The sequence below is a fragment of the Engraulis encrasicolus genome, chromosome 9, assembly GCF_034702125.1.
Source record: "Engraulis encrasicolus isolate BLACKSEA-1 chromosome 9, IST_EnEncr_1.0, whole genome shotgun sequence".
NCBI classification, from domain to species: domain Eukaryota; kingdom Metazoa; phylum Chordata; class Actinopteri; order Clupeiformes; family Engraulidae; genus Engraulis; species Engraulis encrasicolus.
Genome location: NC_085865.1, coordinates 2,297,721 through 2,322,409, shown reverse-complemented (window position 1 = coordinate 2,322,409; position 24,689 = coordinate 2,297,721). Strand labels below are relative to the sequence as shown.

Below are 24,689 nucleotides of genomic sequence, written 5' to 3'. Positions count from 1 at the left end.
GTTACAGTCCCTGGAGCAATGTGGGCTTAGGTGCCTCGCTCAAGGGCACTTCAGCCATGGATGGAGATGTAGGGAGAGGTCAGGGGGGATTCTAACTGGCAACCCCTAGATTGAAAGACCAGCTCTCTAACCACTAGGCCACGGCTGCCCCAAAAATGGTACATATGTCTGATTGCATCACTGGTGTGTGTAGGTTATTGTTCACTATAGTTGACTACTGCATGTTTCATATGTGTAAATGTGTGTGTAGGCAAAGTTTTTAGGACTCAAATAAATAAACCATTTATTATGGTGACTTTGGCACCTTGACGCTTTAGACACTTTTTCCAGTTTTCCATCTTGTGTGTGTGTGTGTGTGTGTGTGTGTGTGTGTGTGTGTGTGTGTGTGTGTGTGTGTGTGTGTCTCTCTCTCTCTCTCTCTCTCTCTCTCTCTCTCTCTCTCTCTCTCTCTCTCTCTCTCTGTGTGTGTAATGTCTGGTGTGTGTGTGTGTGTGTGTGTGTGTGTGTGTGTGTGTGTGTGTGTGTGTGTGTGTGTGTGTGTGTGTGTGTGTGTGTGTGTGTGTGTGTGTGTGATAGAGAGATCTGACCTTGTGAATAATATGTATGGTAATTGAATATAGGTGCAGTGTTGTGTGTACACGATTTGCCCTATATGTCTTTGTGTCTTCTTCTGTATAGATGTATGTATGTATGTACGCTACTTGACACCTTAATTTCCCTCGGGATCAATAAATGTCAATGATACTCTCAACTTCACTATACTCTCCATATTTCCAACACATTCTGCTGCATCTCCAGCCTGTTTAGTGACATCTCTTCCTAATGGCCTCTCTGGAATCAACCAATCAGCATCTAGAAAGTTAAGACGTAGCAGAGATAGCCAAACACGGCAAAGCTAGCTAGTAGGCTAGTAGCGAGAGAGGAGTGAGCTGCATTAGGGTACACTGTGTCAAATGCTCTGCAAAACCCTGGGCATTTTTTGTGCTTGGTGTTTGATTGCTGGGATAGACATTGGTTTGACACAGTGTAACACCAAAGCAATTTCCCATCAACAGACACCTTGGAAGTTTTGAAGAAGAGACACTCGTTTAAAGAGAGAGGTAACCCAAGCTAATGTTAACTTTAGCTGTCTGCTAGCTCTCATTCCAGCAGAGTGCTGTCTGTCCTGTCCTGGGCGTGTTAAAGGTTATGTGTGTGGGTTGCTAAATAGTTATACATTGCGGACATCAGTTGATTAAGCGAAAAAGAGCCGTGTGCTTGTCGCTAAATTTGGATCATGTCTATGACCGATGTACACGCCGTTCGGCTGTACAGTTAACTATTTTATTGTTCAATGAAATGGGATTGGTTCATAATGGGCTGTGTTGACAATGACATCAGTGAAGGGGTTTAGCAATAGCTCGAGGCCACCACACTAACCTGCTGCCTTACTTTTATTGTCCCGTGTAGCTAGAGCTAACGACAACTATGCATTTTGCGTTATGATGGGCTTGGGTCTAATTTTATTTGTGTTGAATTGAACCACAGTGGAGACATTTTGCTTGATTTAAGTTCCCCGTATTAGCTTGTTAGCTAGGTGTCGTAACGTATCCAGCAAGGCCCACCCCAGATCCACCGTGGCCTTGTTCTCGTCGGTCATAAACCACAGGGACGTACTAGCCTAGTCTACCGGCTTTTGTGGGTTTTAGATAGTTATTTGGTACGTGGGAGTATATAACTTGTGACAATGTTATGTGATATGCTATGTTGTTGGTTTGGTCATCATGTCACTGTCAGTTTCGACAAAAGCATTTTTAAAATGCCACGTAAAGTGAAACGGTGACAGCATAGCACAACGCAGGCTGTACCAGCTAGATCAGGGTGTTCCTTCATAGCGAATAACTGGATAATATTCGACACATCTTCTCCTGTCATTTGGGGCATTCGGTTACCCTATTTCTTGTGCACATACATTGTGAAATGTGATATCCAATTGTAGTTGTCCCTTTGTTATTATCTATTGATCCACTGAATGCTGTACACACTATCATGCTATACACTTACAACAGGGGTTCCCTAAAACTTAACCATGACAAGAAAGACACCCCATATACTGGTAAATTCCAGTCAAGCCCCCCCCTTACATGGGTCTTGCCACACTCATTTTCTGTTTCCCCTCCTTTAACAACTGTAGTCTAGGTCTGTGAGGCAGTGCCAATACTGCTCAATAATACTCAGATATGCTGTTCTCAATTAATGGGAATATTGTTTGCCTTATTTTTGGCTAATGTCAATTTTTCACTCAATTCAATTATTGATTTTGTTTTGCTGCTCCCAGGGGTCCTTGGCCCGCACTTTTAAAACAACTGACTTGCAGTATGTTGGTTTTTGGCCTATCTGATGAGCAGTCTTGTACTGTATGTTTACAGTGTAAAGGGCTGCTGTCTCTTGTGCATGGCCCTCCCTCGGTGATGAGCAGTGTTGTGTGTTGGCAGTGTAAGGGGTTGCAGCACAGCCGGTTTACATACCCTCTCTGGTTGCAGTCTCTTGTGTATGACCCTCTGTGATGAGCAGTGTTGTGTTGTGTTGTGTTGTGTTGTGTGTTTACAGTGTAAGGCCTGCAGTGTCCTGTGCATTGCCCTCGGTGATGAGCAGTGTTGTGTTGTGTTGTGTTGTGTTGTGTTGTGTTGTGTTGTGTTGTGTTGTGTTGTGTTGTGTTGTGTTGTGTTGTGTGTTTACAGTGTAAGGGGTGCAGTCTCCTGTGCATTGCCCTCTGTGATGAGCAGTGTTGTGTTGTGTGTTTACAGTGTAAGGGGTGCAGTCTCCTGTGCATGACCCTCGGTGATGAGCAGTGTTGTGTGTTTACAGTGTAAGGGGTGCAGTCTCCTGTGCATGGCCCTCGGTGCGGCGTCACCATGAGCGGGGAGTTGGATGCGTTGGCGGTGGTCAACCAGCTGCGGGACCTGGCAGCCGACCCCCTGAACAGGCGAGCCATCGTAGAGGACCAAGGATGCCTCCCCGGCCTCATCCTGTTCATGGACCACCCCAACCCACAAGTCGTCTACTCCGCACTATTAGTAAGTATGTTAGTACCCACAAGTGGTCTACTCCGCACTATTAGTAAGTATGTTAGTACCCACAAGTGGTCTACTCCGCACTATTAGTAAGTATGTTAGTACCCACAAGTGGTCTACTCCGCACTATTAGTAAGTATGTTAGTACCTGCAAGTGGTCTACTAAATAAAAAGTCTATCTATCTATCTATCTATCTATCTATCTATCTATCTATCTATCTATCTATCTATCTATCTATCTATCTATCTATCTATCTATCTATCTATCACAAGGTCTAGGGGTATCCATCTATCTATCTATCTATCTATCTATCTATCTATCTATCTATCTATCTATCTATCTATCTATCTATCTATCTATCTATCTATCTATCTATCTATCTATCTATCTACTCAGCATTATTGCATGTTGGTACCCACAAGTCGTCTACTCCGCATTATTAGTAAGTTGGAACTTTTGCATTACTCCACATTAAGCTTACACTTAGCTGATGTTTTATCCAAAGCGACTTATAGTTATTATTTTACAAGGCAATGGTTACAGTCCCTGGATCAATGTGGGGTTAGGTGCCAACGGCATTTCAGCCATGACTGTAGGGAGTAGTAAGGGCAGGATACAAACCATCTGATCTCAAGTCCACCAAGCTAACCATTAGGCCACGGTGCCCCCCACTTCTTAATGTTGTGCGCAGCATGTGGTGGAAACGCATCATTTCACACGTCTTCGCGATCAATTTAGTATCTGTACTTCACATCATGTCTGTAGAAATTGCTCTCAGCTCTTTAATTCATTTTGCATGTAGATATTTTGGATGTGCCAGTTACTGTACTTGTATTCTGGTCTGTCAAGATCCACCAACTTTGCAGGTGCCCAAAGCTGATGAATCTAATTTCAAGTTATGACGTGTTATGGTTTTAAAATGTTATACTTTTAGTATTTCTAAGCACATGTCAAATAAAACTCCTTGTAATCCTTGAATGACTGGAAATTCGGGATTCCTCTGCTGTCACTGCATGCATTTGCATCTGATTACACTGCACTGTGTCACTCTTTCCTACACTGCCATGACAACCCCCTGACATGGCATGTTATTCATTTATATCCAATATATTGTTGGCAAAAGAGAACAGGGAAATGATTGCTCAATCAAAATAGGTGTAAATGAAATAGCAAATTCATCAGTTTCTTCATTAGTGGAAATCCCAGCTGTACTTTGGCTCCCCCTGCTGCTCAGTACTGTCATGGCGATTCATGGTTCATCCAGCGGTCTCCACACTCCAGTCAGTGCTGCTGCTGCATAGGCATTAAAACACTGGCCTCGCCCCCAGCAGGCTCGTGAACAAGACGCAGTGTAGTGCAGACCTCTGTAGTTTGACCAGCTCTCTTAGGGAAGCCGGGAAGATAGGACAGACTCCAAGCTGTTTATCTTGCATTCCTCCAAGTGCATCTCGTATTCCTCCATGTTCATCTCGTATTTATCTCGTATTTCTTCATGTAGGCTTGTGTCGTAGTCTAGAAACTATCTTGGTGATCTTATTGACCTCTTTTCAGTTCCAGATTATGTACCTACTGTACTTGTTGCAAGAAATGTTCCAAATGGGCTCCGTAGTCTTGTCTGCTTTTGCTCTTCTTTTTGCAATGTCATCATCATTCTCTCAGGAGGGTCCAAACCTGTGTAACCCGGTGGACGACTACCCTGTTAATTGTAAATGAGGCTACATACAGCCCCCATACTCACCCCCATGACTGTTAAGTTTCCTTAAAGTGACATAGAATGAATGTGATTTCGGCTTTGCCTTGCTTGTGGCGAAGGACCTTGGGAACATGTAATGCTATCAGCCAGAGTGTTTACCGCTCGCTTGGTGAAAGTTATGTAAACAACACGGCGTTCGCTGTGGCTACAGCTGCAACTGCAGGCGGTAGAGTGTGTTTACACGTGCGAGTCGAGACAAGACTTGTAATGGCCGCCTACTGTGTGTCTGTGTCTGTCTGTGTGCGTGTTTGTATCCGTGTGTGTGTATGTGCGCTTGTGCGTGTTTGTGTCCGTCTGTGTGTGTGTTTGTGTCCGTGTGTGTGTACGCGTGTGTGTGCGTGCTTGTGTCCTTGTGTGTGTGCGCGCTTGTGTGTGTGTGTGTGTGTGTGTGTGTGTGTGTGTGTGTGTGTGTGTGTGTGTGTGTGTGTCCTTGCAGGCGGTGCGCTACCTGGCGGAATGTCGAGCGAACCGGGAGAAGATGAAGGGGGAGCTGGGGATGATGCTGAGCCTGCAGACCGTCATGCAGAAGTAAACACACACACACACACACACACACACACACACACACACACACACACACACACACACACACACACACACACACACACACACACACAGCTACACGCCTGCAGACCGTCATGCAGAAGTAAACACACACACACACACACACACACACACACACACACACACACACAGCTACACGCCTGCAGACAGTCATGCAGAAGTGAGAAACACACACACTAGTGCTTGACACTAACTTTTTCGCTTACCAGCCATTTTGGCCAGTGGTTTTCCTGACTCACTAGCCATTGGGCCTTTTAACTAGCCATCATTTTCTTAACCATCATAGCAGCTTTAATGAATTATGTAATAATGTAATGTAGGCTAATATAACATAATATAATATAATGTAATGTAATGTAATATAAGATAATACAGTATAATATAATATGTTATAGGGCCTAATAATTAGAATTGTTAGGCCTATTAACTGGTCCATGCATGCATGCTATGGAAACAACAGATTTACTGATCTGAGGAATGGCATAGCCTATAGTAGGCTATATTTACCATGCAGAAAAAACAAGCACAGTGTAGTGGAAGGGCACAAATGTAAGCTACACGAGAGCAAAATATTTTCCTCTTTGATCTGGAGGGCACTTGCTTCACATCATATAGGCCTATCTGTGGAGGTCGCCGTCCAAATTGATGCGCAAAGTCATTGCCAAGTTCGCCTGTGCTCGGTCATGGATGTGGAATAGCATAATATATAATAATAATATATATAATAATATTTTCTTATAAAAGTATCCACTAGAAAGCACACACAGATGCGGTAACTACAGAAGGGGCTACGACTTCCTTTCATTCCGTTTAATAGTGAGTTGTTTAAAATACAAACGGACTCAAGGCGAGACGGGCACATGCGATGGGACATGCTTTTGTGCAGTCTGGAAGGCTACTACTGCGTGTTGTTTAAGCCGGGTTTGACAGTCGGGAACAACAGCACAAGAAACATGGACATACAGGCAAATCAGAAAATAATTTAAACCGAACATTATTAATGCCGCATGTGTCCTTCTCTTATCACTGCGCTAATTAGGGTTAAGATTTGACAGACTGACGTGTTTTCCTCTCGCCTTGGTCACTTTAATGTCCACCACTACTACCAAGTATTGTACTAATGACAGATCGCAAAACAGGTCAGTTGAGATGAACTTTGCTACTTTATTTTCACATGAAGGCTCTCAGTGACATTTCCAAACGCACGCTGATGTTCCGGTAGCTCACTGCCACTCCTCTTCGCAAGACTAGCTCTATTAGATCCCTGGCGTGTGTGAGACACAGGTGACAAGTGACACAGGTGCTTCATGGGTATTGTAGCAAAGACGGTTAGAGGAAAAAAACTACAAAATGCGGTGCCTCATCATTCAGAATAGTAACGGACCCGCCAGAATGGCTACTGAACCTTCGGTATCTACTAGCCAAAGCCGAAATTCACCCGCATTTCGCTAGCTGGCGAGTGTTAGTGTCAAGCCCTGACACACACACACACACACACACACACACACACACAGCCTGCAGAACGTCATTCAGACGTGAGTCGCACGTACACACAACTACACGCTTGGCACTTTTTGTTTTGTTTTTTCCCTTCTCAACCAGTGTTGAGGTAGAGGGGTTCTGGGGGGGTATAACCTATGCACCAATCCTCCTTCATTTGGTGTGCTGTGTTGTGTGTTGTGTGCACATATTGTAGAGAGTAACTGAGGCTGTGCTTGTCACAACAGAGTTGATTCATTGTGAATTTGAATGGTCAACAATAATGTGAAATATGTTGTTTTTGCATCATGATCTGATCTATTGTGACATCAGTAGGCAGGTTGCTACCGCATGCAAAAACATCACGCTCTTTTGCCTTGCCTTGCCCTTTTTTTTGCTGCAGCTTCTGATTTAAAGTACAAGACTTGCATATGGTGCATACGAAAACGATATTAAGACAGCCCCTCATGTATGAAACACTGTCTGTCTAAGCGACAGCACACTGAGTACGACGGGGGAAAGTAACATGGATTTGGTTACCACGTAATGTCCTTCAGGTACCGAGCTAGCAGGTCTTGGAATGACAGAAGAATATTTAAACAAACTTATGTGTTAAATTAAATGTAATGGACAATATGAATACCATTTTTTAAAAAAAGGGCAGGACGCCAAGGCACTCTTCTTAGATAAAACCGCTTTATTATAAAGGCTAGTTCATGTTTGAACTTAAATAATTAAAAATACTGCCACTGCCACTTAATTATTTAAGTTCAAACATCTCCTAGAAAATATTAGTTTATTACATGGTAAACTTTCATGAAAAGATCAAATTTGGCAATAGGCAACCCAGTTTCAATGTGCAGCATAGTTGCAGTACCTTTTTTGACCATTTCCTGCACTGTGTCCCTTTAACTTAACCTGGTTTACTCCTGAAGTATCTTCTTAGTATACTATAGGACCAGGGAATTCCTCTACCAGGAGGGTTAACACTTACACAAGAGATTCAACACCTTCTTCAGGATGAGGGGGTTACCTGGGGTTACCTGATAATGTAGTTGGGCTTAGAGGCTGACATTTTTCAGGAATTCCCGTGGGTCCTGCGGGATTCCCGTGGGATGGGAGTCAAAATTTTAAAGATGAACGGGAGCGGGCAGGAGCGGGAATAAAGATGAATGGGAGTGGGCAGGAGCGGGAATAAAAATGAACGTGAGTGGGAATGCCGCTTATTTGTTCTTAAGAAAACAAACAAATAAAGCGTTTTTTTTTTTTTTTTGACGAAACGGGATTGGGGTTGATTTTGAGTGGGAGTGGGCAGGATTGGGAGACATTCTTTTCAGGAGTGGACGGGATGGGATTTGTTTCTTTTACTCCAGTCCGGGATGGGACTGGATGGGATTTTTTTTCTGGGACCGGGATGGGACGGGAGTGAAAATCCACTCCCGTGTCATACTCTAGTTGGGCTTACCTGCACCTCAGTAAGATACTGTACTCGAGTTGTTAATTGAGGGGTATGCTCTGCAGGATAGGGGCATGGACTCTACAGGGAAGGCCAAGTGGACTTTAATGTCAAAAATGTATGTAATCTATGAAATTCAGTTTGACCAGTCTCCAATGTGCAGCTAAACTGAACATAAAAACAATACATTGACAATAGTCACTCACACAAGTGCATGCACACATATGCACGCACACGCAAGCACGCACGCACGCACGCACGCACGCACGCACGCACGCACGCACACACACACACACACACACACACACACACACACACACACACACACACACACAACGTCCTGCAGAAAAGCAGAAAAAGTGTTTGTGCTGGGTTTGTGATGACAGGGTCATGTTATGCTTGAATGGCCTAAGGCAGTGGTTCCCAACCTTTTTCTTAAGGGACCCATGTTTTTACTATTGTAAGCTTTGATGACCCAACCACGCGAGCGCCCGCACGAGACGGAGTCACAAGATGCCCTCTGTTTCCTGCGAAAACTAATTTTAGTTATTTTATTCCTCAATTCGTCTTTGGTCAAATATAGAATAAATGTTTAATGTAGCACTTACAATTTGTTGCTTCTATGCATTTATTAGTTAAATGCTTTGTCTTTTATTCAACATGGGCTATATATATTTATAATGAAACCCCTTAAAATCAAGAGGGCTCCGCGACCCCCTGTGGATCTTTGGCGACCCATAAGGTGGGTCCCGACCCATAGGTTGGGAACCACTGGCCTAAGGCACCATAACAAGAAGTGACTGTTTGGTCATCAACCATCACACAGACACGTGCCAGAGGTGGATATACTCCTCTCTCCTCTTCCTCCTCTTCCTCCTCTTCCTCCTCCCCAGCCCTTCTCTCCTCTTCTACCACCGCTTCCTCTTCCTCCTCTTGCTCCTCCCCTGCCCCCTCCTCTCTCCTCTTCCTCCTCCTCCTCCTCCTCCTCCTCATCCGCCTCTTCCTCCCCCTTTGCCCTCCTCCTCTTCCTCCTCCTCCTCCTCCTCCTCCTCCTCCTCCTCCCCTGCCCTCCTCTCCCTCCTCCCCTGCCCCCTTCTCTCTCCTCTTCCTCCTCCTCTCCTCCTCTCCTCCTCCAATTCTTCCTCCTCCTCCTCCTCCTCCTCCTCCCCTGCCCTCCTCTTCCTCCTCCTCCTCCTCCTCCTCCTCCCCTGCCCTCCTCTTCCTCCTCCCCTGGCCTCCAGATCCGCCAGTCATTCTGGTTACCATGGCGCTTGTCAAAGCCTCTCCTGCGGGTTGTACGCCACCATTCCATATGCCGTGACTTTGACCAGAGGTCGTCTGTGGCCTCGGACTAACTCGGCAAGACAATGTTTGGCCAAGGGATCCTGCTTTTATAAAACCCTAACCCTAGAAGCCAGACCATCCATGCAGAACCTGTGGAGCCCCTTAAATCTAGTGCAGGCAGGCATCACTCATCGTGGTGTACATACAGACAGTAGCTATTAGTGGTGTCAACAATGATCGATTCAGCGATGCAATCCATGGCGGGGCATGGACGATCCAGAATCGATCTGGCAATTTTTTTTAAGTTTCAATTACTTCCATGGATATTTCGGGAGCAAATGAATGTTAAATTAAATAAAAGCACTTCAAAACATTGCAAGACTGATACAGACTGATACAGAAAACAGCCAATAAATTGTTGCTCGGTATCTGACTACTTGTATTGCCTCATCATGACTGATGAAACATTTGCTTTGCTTTCAGTAGAAATGTAATGCATTGCAATGCATTGTAGAATTGAATCGGATTGCATAGAATAGAATCGTATCAAATCGCTACCTCCCGAATCGTGATCGAATCGGATCGTGAGGGCAGTGCCGATCCACACCACTAGTAGCTATGAGGTTTTGATGTGCACCAGAGACTGTAGTGTGGAGTCATTGAGTTGTCCACGTACACGTAAAGGGAAACGTCATAAGCCACAGTACTAGAGCAGCAGCAGCAGCAGCAGTAACCTTGACAGAGGCGACAGTACATCTGACTGGAAGGGGGTGGGGGAGGGGGTGGGGGTGGGGGTGTATAACTGGCAGCTACAGTAGATCTGTGTGTGTGGGGGGTGGGGGTGGTGGGGGTGTATAACTGGCAGCTCCTCTGCCGCGGCATGGCATGGCGTGGCATGAGTGGTATGTAAATGTGAAGTGCTGCATGCGTGCCCCGCAGGCTGCCCTCGGGTCATGTGACGTACGCAGGCAGGAAGCTCCCAATGCCTGCTGGGATGTCTGGCTGCGAGGGGGCAAGCGAGCGGGCGGGCGAGCGGGTTGGTCCGTTGGCTGACCAGGCCAGGCAGGCAGGCCCCGGCGAACCGCGACCACCACCGTGGGGATTGTCACCGTGGGGATTGTCACCGAGCAGATGTCACGTCCTGTAGCGGCAGCGGACTGATGGCTCACTGACGTGGCCCATATACTGTGGGGGGGGGTGCCGAGGGCCCATATACTGTGGGGGGGGGACCATGGGGGTGCGGAGGGCCCATATACTGTGGGGGGGTGCGGTGGGGGACGGAGGGCCCATATACTGTGGGGGGGTGTGGAGAGGGACGGAGGACCAATGGGGGGGGGGGGTGGGGGGGTGGACGGAGGAGCTGTTATGGCTGTGTGGGGGGGGGGGGGGGGGGGGGGGGCATGTGCGGAGGGGGACGGAGGGCCCATATACTGTGGGGGGGTGTGGAGAGGGACGGAGGGCCGTGGGGGTGTGGAGAGGGACGGAGGAGCTGGTGAAGAGCTGCTGAGTCCTCTAACGCCAAACTCCACCCAGAACAAAAGGGGCACTCGACCAGACACCAGACAGCAGACAGCAGCCTCATGCTGGGATAATCTCTCTCTCTCTCTTGCTCAACCCCCCCCACCCCCTTGCTCCCTCTCTCTCTCGTGCGCGCGCTCCCCTCTCTCTCTCTCTCCCTCTCTCTATCTCTCTCTCGTTCGCTCTCTCTATCTCTCTCTCGTTCGCTCTCTCTCTCTCTCTCTCTCCCTCTCTCTATCTCTCTCTCGTTCGCTCTCTCTCTCTCTCTCTCTCTCTCTCTCTCTCTCTCTCTCTCTCTCTCTTGCTCCCTCTCTCTCTTTCTCTCTCCCCCTCCCCCCATCCTCTACTCCCAGCTTCTTATTTTAAGAATGATTGTGGTGTCAATTGCTGTGACAGTGACATGCTGCAGAAGTAGCGTGGTGGTTTGATTGACACGGGGCTGTGAATTAAAGATGGCTGATATGCGCGGGGACGGCCGACGCTGTGGAGAAACTAACTGAAGCATGTGAAGCGTTCGGACACGCACAGGGCCAGTTTTATTTTTACTTTGAAAAGGTTAGCAAGCGACAGAGCTGCCTGTCTGGCTTGCAGAGGGCAGGGGGGAGGGGGGGGTGTAGGGAGGAGGGGGGGTGGGGGGAGGAGGGGGGGTTGGAAAGAGGGGGGGGGTGTAGGGAGGAGGGGGGTCTGAAAGGGTGCGGGGTTTGCTGCCCAGTGAGGGGACAGTGCTGTCTGACTTGTAGAGGGCGGGGGGGGGTGTAGGGAGGGGAGGGGGGGTGTAGGGAGGGAGGTGGGGTTGGAGGGGGTGCAAGGTTTGCTGCCCAGTGAGGGGACAGTGCTGTCTGACTTGCGCCCAATCACTTTCGGGGGGGTGGGGGGGTTGCAGCGCAGCACAGGCCCACACGCTCACGCACACGCTCAGTTAGTCAGTATTGTTTCCTGATGTGTGCTGGAGCGAATTCAGAAATATCAACATATAAACTAAAAAAAGAGTAGAGTATTTTTATTAATCCCGAAGGAAATTAAGGTGTCTATCAGCTTACATAAATACACAAATGCAAAACATACACAAACTAAACATACACACGACACAAATATTCTAAATGTGTGTGTGTGTGTGTGTGTGTATGTGTGTTTCCAGAGGCACGACGCCGGGCGAGACGAAGCTGCTGGCGTCTGAGATCTATGAGATCCTCCAGAACGCCAACAACGCAGAGTCCGAGCAGGCCGAGGCCTCGTCGTCATGCCGACGTAAGGCCCAGTTCTTCCTGGGATCCTCCAACAAGCGGGCCAAGACGGTGGTACTGCACATCGACGGCCTGGACGACTCGGTCAGTACCCTCCCCTTGGACAATCTTTACAGCGTTTCCAGAATGGCGCTCCATTGTCGTTTTTTATCTTTTTTGTTTTATGCATTTGTAGCACCTTGAGGTCAATGGCGTAAAGCATGTTGGGGGTTTGATCATTTCTACCATTGTTCACTTTTACTTTCTGAATCCTCTCACTAAACAAAGAAAAAAAACATGATCTGTGCAAAGGTTCATTTTTTGCTCTGAAATCCTCCTGAACCCTATGAACTCTGGCCTTGTTAGCATGAAAAAGGTCGCCAACCTGGCTGTCGTGTAGCATGTGATGCTGTGTGTGTGTGCGTGGGGGTGCTTGGGTAGGTGTGTGTGTGTCCGTGTCCGTGTCGGTGCTTGGGTAGGCGTGTGTGTGTGTGTGTGTGTGTCCGTGGGGTTGCTGGGGTGTGTGTGTGTGTGTGTGTGTGTGTCCGTGGGGTTGCTGGGGTGTGTGTGTGTGTGTGTGTGTGTCCGTGGGGGTGCTGGGGTGTGTGTGTGTGTGTCCGTGGGGTTGCTGGGGTAAGTGTGTGTGTGTGTGTGTGTCCGTGGGGGTGCAGGGGTAGGCTCTAAATGCCACGTATCAAGCAGTATGGGGTGAAGATTGAACCTGAGTCTCACCACAGGGCAGGCCAGCCGTACATAGCCAGGTGACATTAGGGCCTCTGTCCACACACAGCGATGTGGATCCCCTTGGAGACGCCTCACCGCAGGACACTGGGGACCAGGTGACATTACAGACTAGAGAAGGACAGCAGACAAGAAGCTGGACTGGATTCAAATGCCTTCAGAGATCGTGTCAGTGTAACAGTCTTAACGTCCACCTAGAACAGGGGTGGGGAACCTATGTCTCGAGGGCCACAGGGGTGGGGAACCTATGTCTCGAGGGCCAGGGGTGGGGAACCTATGTCTCGAGGGCCAGGGGTGGGGAACCTATGTCTCGAGGGCCAGGGGGGGGGGAGCCTATGTCTGGAGGGCCAGGGGTGGGGAACCTATGTCTCGAGGCCCACAGGGGTGGGGAACCTATGTCTCGAGGGCCAGGGGTGGGGAACCTATGTCTCGAGGGCCATTTGCGGCCCTTAAAGGGACACTGTGTGAGATTTTTAGTTGTTTATTTCCAGAATTCATGCTACCCATTCAATAATGTTACCTTTTTCATGAGTACTTATCACCACCATCAAATTCTAAGTATTCATTATGACTGGAAAAAATACATTTTTCATACATGAAAAGGGGGATCTTCTCCATGGTCCGCCATTTTGAATTTCCAGAAATAGCCATTTTTAGCTGCAAAAGTCACTGTAAACTGTAAACTGACTGTGTGTGTGTGTGTGTAGGGGCAAGTAATGTGTGTGTGTGTGTGTGTGTGTAGGGGCAAGTAGTAACATGATGTATGTCTGTGTGTGTGTGTGTGTCCAGGCGCGGCGGAGTCTGTGTGAGGAGGCTCTCCTGAAGATCAAAGGCGTCATCAGCTTCACCTTCCAGATGGCCGTCAAGAGATGTGTGGTGCGCATACGCTCAGACCTCAAGGCTGAGGTGAGTTACACACCTGTGTGTGTGTGCGTGCGTGCGTGTGTGTGTGCACGCGTGCGTATGCGTGCATATCCGCTGTGACCTGAAGACTGAGGTGAATGGAATGCCATACTTCACTTCCACCTCTGTCGTCATTGAGATGAGCTCCACACCCGCCGCTCAGGGGTTGGCTGGTTAGTGGGTTTCCCCCAAGGCATTTACTACTAGTTGCATCACATCTATTTCCTGGTTTTCTCATCCTGATTGGTGGTTGCTCCACTCAGGTAATCCTGATTGGCCGGGTGCTCCTCTCTCAGCCAATCCTGATTGGTGGTTGCTCCACTGTCAGCCTAATTCTGATTGGCGATTGCTCTTCTCTCAGCCAATCCTGATTGGTGGTTGCTCCACTGTCAGCCTAATCCTGATTGGTGGTTGGTTGCTCCTCTCCTCTCTAAACATGTTTCCTTCCTCCGCAGGCTCTGGGGTCGGCCATCAACTCAACCAAAGTGATGAAAGCGCAGCAGGTGGTGAAGGGGGAGGACGGAGAAGAGGTACGTTTGATCCAGTACGATCTGGTGTTAACTGGTTTTATCCGGTTTGAACGGGTTCTCATAAGAACTGATTTGATCCGGTTTCAACTGGTTTGAGGCGATTTGAATGGGTTGTGGTCAGCAGCACCAGTTTGAACCTGTTTGAACTGATTCTCCTCTGAACCCGTTTGAACTGGTTCTGGTCAGAACTGGTTTGATGCTAAGAGCAGATGTCCTGTTTATTTTTTGGACAATTTGAGGCTCTTGTGCAGAGCGCGGGGACCCTTGCTGCCAGCAGCACATAAAGCTAGCAGACCTGCTGCCGTAGTTGCCATTATGGGGAGTAGATTTGCAGTGATGTAATCAGTGATGTAAGCCGGCAGCGGTTCCATACCAGAGGTACACATACCACTTGGGGGAACGCCAGCACACTGCTAGGGGGACGTGGGAAAATGAACAAATATCACTTGCATGCATTCACACACACGCTCACACACTGACGCGCACACACACTCACACTTCCCAACACAACACTCTGTGAAGCGTCCTTGGGTGTTTTGAAAGGCGCTATATAAAACGAAAGTATTATTATTATTATTATTAAATATATGGAGTCACATTGAAATATAGAACATATACATTGAGAACCCCTTTACTCTATATTTGTGTCAAGAAAGCTTAGGGGGTAGGCAAGACAAAACTGTGTACGGAATGGCTCTGCTGATGCATGTGCTGAGGCGGTGGGGGTAAGGGAGAAGAGAGCTGGCTGGCGGTGGGGCAGCGTAAAGTGCACACACACACACACACACACACACACACACACACACACACACACACACACACACACACACACACACACACACACACAGGCGGTGGGGCAGCATAAAACACACACACACACACACACACACACACACACACCCAGGCGGTGGGGAGTGTAAAGTGGGGTGAGTGTGATGCAGTGTGACATGTGGGGGCTGGTGATGAGCTCTCCACCCTGTACACACCACTGGCTTCCCAACACACACACACACACACACACACACACACACACACACACACACACACACACACACACACACACACACACACACACACACACACACACACACACACACACACACACACACACACACACACACCACTGGCTTCCCAACACACACACACACACACACACACACACACACACACACACACACACACACACACACACACACACACACACTGGCTTCCCAACACACACACACACACACACACACACACACACACACACACACACACACACACACACACACACACACACACACACCACTGGCTTCCCAACACACACACACACACACACACACACACACACACACACACACACACACACACACACACACACACACACACACACACACACTGGCTTCCCAACACACACATACACACACACACACACACACACGCACGCACGCACACACACACACTGGCTTCCTCCTTTGCGCGTAGTTACTCACTGGCCGCAATCACACACTGGGTCACATGACCTCTCCCATGAGCCTCCTCTTCTCTCCCACAAGCAGAGGACGAGTAGCCACCATCAGCAGCAGCAGCGAGACACACACACACACACACACACACACACACACACACACACACACACACACACACAAGCAGAGGACGAGTAGCCATCAGCAGCAGCAGCAGCGAGACACACACACACACACACACACACACACACACACACACACACACACACAAGCAGAGGACGAGTAGCCATCAGCAGCAGCAGCGAGACACACACACACACACACACACACACACACACACACACACAGACACACACACAAGCAGAGGACGAGTAGCCACCATCAGCAGCAGCAGCGAGACACACACACACACACACACACACACACACACACACACACACACACACACACACACACACACACACACACACACACACACACACACACACACACACACACACACACACACACACACAAGCAGAGGACGAGTAGCCACCATCAGCAGCAGCAGCGAGACACACACACACACACACACACACGTGCGCGCGCGCACAAGCAGAGGATGAGTAGCCACCAGCAGCAGTGAAAACACACACACACACACACACACACACACACACACACACACACACACACACACACACACACACACACACACACACACACACACACACAAGCAGAGGATGAGTAGCACCAGCAGCAATGAGACCACACACACACACACACACACAAGCAGAGGATGAGTAGCCACCAGCAGCAATGAGACCACACACACACACACACACACACACACAGACAGAGTAAAGAGGAGTGTGTGTGTGGTAATTAAGAGCCCTGTGTGGTGTGTGTCGGGGCTTGAAGGGCGTTCTCTACCTAAAGGTGTTGAGCTCTGCGGCAGCAGCTGATATGACCTGGAATGGCCACAGTGGCCCCGCCCCCTCTGCTGCTCAGCTGCTGCAGTTCATCTCATCGCCACCAGGTGGCAGAGTTGATCGCCTAACTAACAATATGCCCACGGTTTCTACACTCTACAGCTGATGTGATATTTACTGTGAGCTGCATTATGATCACGAACCAGGATTTCCCCCTGCGCTTTAGGCCTATGTTGAAGGCAGCCACCTTTAAAACAGACCTCACCTTCTCTAGGTCCCCTGAATATATCTTAATTGTGTTGCAAATGTAAGTTTCCTTTACAAAATATTTCATGTGAAACTGTGCAACATTAAAACTATATTGGGGGCCGGATGAAAAGGCCTCAAGGGCTGCAAACGGCCTTCAAGACACATGTTCCCCACCCCCCCATATGTAGTGTATGGGCCCTTCTCAAAACCTAGGACAGTGTCCTTCCAAGTGTATCAGCCTAATTAGTCACACCCAGTGATTGGATACTCTTTATTAGTCACACCCAGTGATTGGATACTCTTTATTAGTCACACCCAGTGATTGGATATTCTGTAGAGTTCTCCAAAGAGTATCCGATCACTGGGCGTGACTAATTAGGCTGATACACTTGTAAGGACACTGTCCTAGGTTTTGAGAAAGACCCAAAGTGTCCATATTGTAATGTCTTCTTCCCTTCTCCCCCCTGTAGTAGTGTATTAGTCCATGTTGTAACGTCTTCTTCCCCCCCTAGGGCTCCCCAATGCCCCCTTGGGGGCTGTAGTGCCCCCGTTGAGAAACATTGTTGTAATGTCTTCTTTCCTTCTCTTCTCCCCCCTGTAGTGGTGTATTTGTCCATGTTGTAATGCCCCCCCCCCCATATGTAGTGTATTTGTCCATGTTGTAATGTCTTCTTCCCCCCTCCCCCCTGTAGTGGTGTATGTGTCCATGTTTTAATGTTTCCCCACCCCCGCCATGTGTAGTGTATGTGTCCCTCTTGTAATGTCTTCTTCCCTTCTCTTCCCTGTAGTAGTGTATTAGTCCCTGTTGTAACGTCGTCTTCTCTTCCCTTCTCTTCTCCCCCCTGAAGTGGTGTATGTGTCCATGTCGTAATGTCTTCTCTTCTCTTCTCTTCTCCTCTCTTCTCTTCTCTTCTCTTCTCTTCTCTTCTCTTCTCTTCTCTTCTCTTCTCCTCTCTTCTCTTCTCTTCTCTTCTCTTCTCTTCTCTTCTCTCCTCTCCTCTCCTCTCCTCTCCTCTCCTCTCCTCTCCTCTCCTCTCCTCTCCTCTTCTCTTCTCTTCTCTTCTCTTCTCTTCTCTCCTCTCTTCTCCTCTCCTCTCCTCTCCTCTCCTCTCCTCTCCTCTCCTCTCCTCTCCTCTCCTCTCCTCTTCTCTTCTCTTCTCTTCTCTTCTCTTCTCTTCTCTTCTCTTCTCTTCTCTTCTCTTCTCTTCTCTTCTCTCCTCTCCTCCCCCGCTGCTGTAGCTGATGGTTCCACTAGAGGGCGACTTTGTGGTGGAGCAGAACACGGACCTGCCCGACTACCTTCCGGAGGACGAGAGCCCGTCGCAGGAGCCCCACAAGGCCGTGTCCCGCCTGGGCTCCATGCAGGACGGCGTGGGCTGGCTCAGCACCGCCGCCAACTTCCTCACGCGCTCCTTTTACTGGTGACCTGGCGGGGGAGGGGCGGGGGGCGGAGGAGGGCGGAGGTGGACACGACACTCACAACCCCCCCTCACCTCAACCCAGCCAAACCCCATACCACACCACACCACACCACACCACACCACACCACGACCCCCTGCCCCTCAAAAGAAGAAAACGGAAGAGAAAAAAAAAAAACCCGCCCCTTTCCCCTTGCACTGTCACACCTTGCCCTGCAGGGGGTGTCGGACTGCCAAGTGCAATTCTTTTCTTTTTTTTGCAATAACCATAACTGTGTATCGAAAAGCTCCAAAACGACTATAATAACAAACCAAGACTGCAGCAGAAGCCACAGTGAAGCGCACCGTGTGTGCATGTATGTATGAAGGCACGACGTGCTCCCAGCGATCCCTCTCGACGACCTTTGACCTCTAGGCAACGTCACTGCTCCCATTGGTCAACTCGCCACTGAAGCCATAAAGAAAGGGGACTCATGCCACGCTCTGATTGGCTAGCGCACCTCAGCCCTCTTGCATCACTTCCTGTTTTTTTTTTTAGCATTCTCCTTTTTTTCCACCACTTTGTTTCCTCGAGGGCTGTCCAATGGCTTTGTTTGCTGTCCTCTTCTGATGGGTCCTTGTGATGGGGAATGAATGCATGGCTGACTGTCCTGCTCTGCCTGCCCGTCTGTCTGGCTCCTGGTGTGTTGTATTGACTCTGCAAGTCTCTGTTGGCGTGTACTACATGGGCGCGCTAGTCACCAATCTGCTTTATTCAACCCAGAGGCTGGTGTAGGGTCACAGTAAACATGGAGGGGTAATTCCAAGAACAGAAGCGATTAAACCTTGTTGAAGAGTGTGGTAAATCTGCTAAAAGAGAGCCTGCAGGCATCGTTTTTGCTAAGGCGATGAGGACGGGATGCTCTTTTAGTAGCAGCTTTACGGCTACTACCGCTCGGTTAGCTTCACTTGGTTGGCAACTAAACCGCCGTCTTGGAGTGCCTCTCTGGCTGGGACTGGAGGCCGTTGACATTGTTGAATGTTTAGCTGAATGAGTGATTAGTTTAGAATGAAACGAAACGAGTGGCTCTTTCACCACCAGGTTTTACTGCTACATGCCTCGGGGAACACTAAAGCAGGTTTGTGACTTGACCTCCCATGTAGTGTAGAGGCAGGAAGAGACCAGACGCCACTTGAGCGACTCCAGCAGCGGAAGTAATTGAACTTGTATTGAGTCTAGGGATGCAAATTATCGATTCATTCATTAATCATTAGTTGATAGCCTTATAGATCGACTTACAATTAATTAATATGCGGCGTTTTCCCCCAGAAATTTCAATGTTTCTCAAAAACAAAATACAAAATCAAAAAAATGTAATGAAAAATTGAGATAATATACCACATTTCAATGAATTCTATTTCAATTCTTTAATCCAAAGGTTATTTCAATATACCCACTATTCACACACACTCTTCACACACACTCTTCACATGCCCATTTCACCTGGGTCTCATGTCAGTCAAATTGTCGATTAATTGCGATTAATGTTTTTTAATCGATTAACGCATTGATCGTTTGCATCCCTAATTGAGTCGCTCGCTGGTGATGGAAGAGACGAAAGCTATGGGGCACCTAAGTCTCCACCCCTTCCGGGCGGCTTCTGGGGCTGGCAACGGAAAAACTTTTGACTGGGCTGTAATGGACTGATCAAAGCTATTTTCCGACCCACCTCGCATTTCCCCGTCGATCACACATATGCTGTGCCTCAGAATTAATAACAACCAATGGTGTGCTTGTTGACTTCACTTGGCAAGCGATTTTTGAGTTGTGAGTGTGTAAAAATATGTAATTATTTGGACTACACTACAGACGTCGCATGTCCGACGTGCAGCCACTTAAGCCACGGTGCAGCGGTAGGGTTGGCTGTGCCTCGGTTCACGTCAGATATGCGAGGCGCAAGTGTAGTCTCCAACACAGTTTTGCACAAAAGCTAAAATAACGTTTCTTGCGTGCCGAAAATGAGTGGTCTTACGACGCAAATCCAAACCTTTTAAATTCACTGTCATCATATGTGAAATCCGGAGCACATGCCAAACGGGATGAGGATTTAGCTTGACTCGCTCCATTGACTCGCATTCAAAATTTTGCGAGCTCCTGCCCCATGTATCGGAAGTAGAAGGGCGTGACTTAGGTGCCCCATTTGGGCAGCAGTTTGTAATTGGGCTTCAGCCAGTATTATGCAAATGAGCTGTGATGCTGTTCGACGGCAGCCGCCACAGCCAATGGGAATGTCGGAATGCTTGCATTTTGCTTTTAGCGGACACACTCTGTTGCTTCTATCGCTCGCATCGCTCTTGCTAAACAGTCCAGCGATTCTCTGTCTAGTCGCTTAATCGTGTTGCGGCTGGTGTATTCGGCCAGTTAGACCCTGGTCTAGGACGGACTGGTGATGGGATGGCCCATATGGGTTTGGTTGGATAATTTTAAACAACACAGGTGTTATTATTTTCAAAATGACCTTATTTTTTTCTGCCACCCCCCTTTTTACTCTATTATGTTTTTTTGTCTGTCTCTTTTGGAATGTATTTGATCATGAGAAGCATAATCATCTATTCCCTTTACCATTTAGGCCTCACCAAAGCATGCTGTAATATTTTAATGCCTTTTTTCTTTGCCATCGTCTTTCATAGTGATGCTACTCTCGTGCAGGAGGAGTGTGTGTTGTGTGTGTGATTTGATTTCTTTTCTCTTTTTTCTTCTCCTGCTTGTTCTTAATATTTATATCTTGTTTTTAAGATTGTTTTTTTCATTTTTCACTCTTTTGAAACCTTAAGAAGAAAAAAAAAACCTACAAATGTGTATATATTTTTGGGTTGTGATTGGTTTAGTTCTGAATACATGAAATCTCCCCGTTCTCGTGTGTGTATTAGACCTCGTAAATCTCGGCAGGTTCCTTCCACCAGGGGGAGTTCCGTAGACACCAGCAGATGACTAGCGGGCAGTGATGGGGGAATCTGGACTCATCACTTAACAATCCAGTGCCACATATTCCAAACCACCTGGATTCACCTGTCCAATTCAGAAAGGTGGTTGCCTGGTTTAGTGATCACCTGGTTGAATTAGACAGGTAGGCCTAAAAGCTGTTGATTTGGCTTGTGTGGCGCTGGATTGTAAGCTAATATGTCCCAGTTGCACATCACTGCTGACAGGTCTGTTGTAGAGCAGACGGCGGAGAAACGTTTCGCTCGTTTTACTCTTTAAAAGGGACATGAGGGGTTGGGGCTCCTCTCTAGCCGCACGGTTTTCTCCTTTTGTTGTTATGCCACGTGCCAAGCACCGCAAACGTATACCTACAAACGTATGTAGTAATATGCGAACACGCGTTTTAGATCGATGTTTAACCTCAAACACTACTCGAACCAAATGGGTGATTTAGCTAGTCACTGGTTGTGATTGCCTAACCTCTGTAGGTTTAATGACGACAACAATGCACACTAACGACTTCTCTCAACATGTTTTGTTGTCAGATTTCCACCGTTTTTTCACCATAAAACACTGAAGAACAGTTCGAAACGTCACATATTTGCCACAATTCCAGAGCCTTCCAGCAAACAGTGAGATATACTGCTGCTTGCGTTGCCAAAACGTGCTCTGCTCGCCTGGTGCCTGCTGCTGAAACGGCACGCTCTCAACACCACCATGCTCACTACACTACGCCACAGCTGGCCAGGAGTGCGTTTCTTGACAGCGTCAAGTTAGCAACTTACTAAGGAGCAATGATGTTGTCGAGAAACACTGTTCAGCTTGCATCCTCCTGGCCAGCAGTCCTTTGTGATTGACCACCTATAGACCACCACATGTTGCATTACCTAAGCTGCTTCTGTTTCACATCGAGAGTCGGACACACACACGCACACACACACACACAGAACTCGTCAATCAGGGGGTGCATACACGCACACGGCAACGGCTAGGTCCCACACAGACACACACACCTCTCCTCGTCTTGATTGCGATGAGATTTTAGCCGTCGTTTCCCAGCCTCTCCCGACTCTCACTGTAAAGGAATAGCGTAGTAACTGGAATGGCTAATAGCTGAATGCACTTCTTTATACCCAGAGTTCAAAGCTAACAGGAGGAGTTCAAGACGTTTGACTGTTCATTTGTTTTTCCCCCCTTGTCCGCCTTTTTGTCCGTTTCTTTTTCTTTCATAGAGATTGGGAGTGAAGTGCATTTTAATGCAAGGCTTGAGCAATCGGATATCCATTAAGTTTTAAATGGAACAGATTGAAATACCATATTAATGGGGACTGATGAGTGTTCTCTGACTGAGGCCATTTTTTGCACACCACCTTTTCTTCCAACATATTGGCTGCGATCAACACAGCGTATAACCCTCAAGTATTATCTTTTTTTTTTAACCCAGGGGATCCAGTTCACTTCTTAAATTAAAAATAATGTACAGTCAATTATTTACAACCTTTTTGTTTGATACTCTTCTTATATACTGTTTGTCATCCTTACTTGAACATTTTCCTTTTGATTGACCCCCTTTTCCCTGTCTCCTCTCTTTGCTTTTAATTAACACCTTTAATTTCTGTCCTGTTCAGTAGGAGATGAACAAGTCAAGGGATAGCAGAGCCTCCGCGTAGTAACTGTGTGCGTTACAATATGCGGCCTTGCCTCCTCCACTTGTGCTTGTCTCCTCGTACCAGGAAGTAATATGTCATGATGACATCACTGACCACAGCATTATATTTCAATATCTTGCAAAAGCTCAATTGTAAAGCCTTCTTCTCATTTGCAATTGGGATGGTGAATGAAAAACAGTCCCTCAAAAGTTGTTGTGGCTAGGCTGACATCTGGGAAACTTTATCGGTTTCTCCACGGAGGAGGGGCCAGGAGGCGGGGCGAGGAGACAAGCGCAAGTGGAGGAGGCAAGGTCGCGTATTGCAACGCACTCATTAGCTTCTCTTGTACAGTACAGTGTATCTCTGCTCTGCTATGGGGAGTACTTCAGGTCACAAGGAACTGTTGCCTGTACACCGTAATGACGACTTATTCAATAAAATATAAATGAATTGGACATTGCGTATGTCATGGCATTCATTTGACTGTGTCGACTGTGTTTGGTGATTTTTGTTGAAGTTTTGTTGGGAGCTTAAAATGGTTTTGAGTTTGAGTTTGCCTATTTTTGTAATTAAAAGGTAGAGTGTGTATTTTTGTTGTGGTTAATTTCCAAGATTTATGCTGCCCATTCACAGGTGGTATATTTTTCATTTACCCTCAAATTACACCAAGTATTCTTTATGAATTAGGAATTTTTACTTCTACTTGAACAGGTTGGCCTCGTAGGCACCATTGGCTGCAAAACTCGCTGTACTTTGGTCAGACCGGTAAGCATTAGTTTATTACGCAGTAAATATTAATCAAAAGATCAAATTTGTGATTGGCCGCATACATTTAGCAAATAAATGAGTTTAGGTTTTAATGTAGGCCTACTGTTCTTATTTTGTAGTTTTGTATTTATGAGTAATGCCTGTAGAATAGGTATAAATGGGAGTGTAATATATGTATTTTATAAGGAGCCTGTAGAAATAGGTATGAGTGGTGGGAGTGTAATGTATGTATTTTATAAGGGTTAATGCCTGTAGAATAGGTGTGAATGGGAGTGTAATGTATGTATTTTATAAGGAGCCTGTAGAATAGGTATAAATGGGAGTGTAATATATGTATTTTATAAGGAGCCTGTAGAAATAGGTATGAGTGGTGGGAGTGTAATGTATGTATTTTATAAGGGTTAATGCCTGTAGAATAGGTGTGAATGGGAGTGTAATGTATGTATTTTATAAGGGTTAATGCCTGTAGAATAGGTACCGGTATGAATGGTAGTGCCCCTAGAATAGGTGTGAGTGGGAGCATGATGTCAAATGTCTCCTCAATCACATGACTCAGCTGAGCTGGCAATCTCTCATGTAGCACACAAAGTGAGAGAAAATATCTAACCATCTAGTCCAAAGGTGGGGAACCTTTTTCATTCGAGGGCCCACTTCAAATTCATCTGGGGTCTGGGCCGTAAAAGTCCTCCGAGGGCCAAACTATGAACACAAATCAGGATTTCCCCCTGCACTTTAGGCCTATATTGAAGGCAGGCACCTTTAAAACAGACCCCACCTTT

The 24,689-nt window shown here is 47.3% G+C and overlaps 1 protein-coding gene across 1 annotated transcript; it reads left to right on the top strand.

Annotated features, from left to right (window-relative positions):
* The first annotated feature begins 913 nt into the window (after positions 1-913).
* armc1 (armadillo repeat containing 1) lies at positions 914-23,597 on the top strand. Its single transcript, XM_063206381.1, has 7 exons — positions 914-1,100; positions 2,848-3,056; positions 5,244-5,335; positions 12,247-12,436; positions 13,862-13,978; positions 14,431-14,505; positions 18,353-23,597. The coding sequence occupies exons 2-7, from the start codon at positions 2,895-2,897 to the stop codon at positions 18,536-18,538; spliced, it is 822 nt and encodes a 273-aa protein (XP_063062451.1). The 5' UTR covers positions 914-1,100; positions 2,848-2,894; the 3' UTR covers positions 18,539-23,597.
* Positions 23,598-24,689: the final 1,092 nt, after the last annotated feature.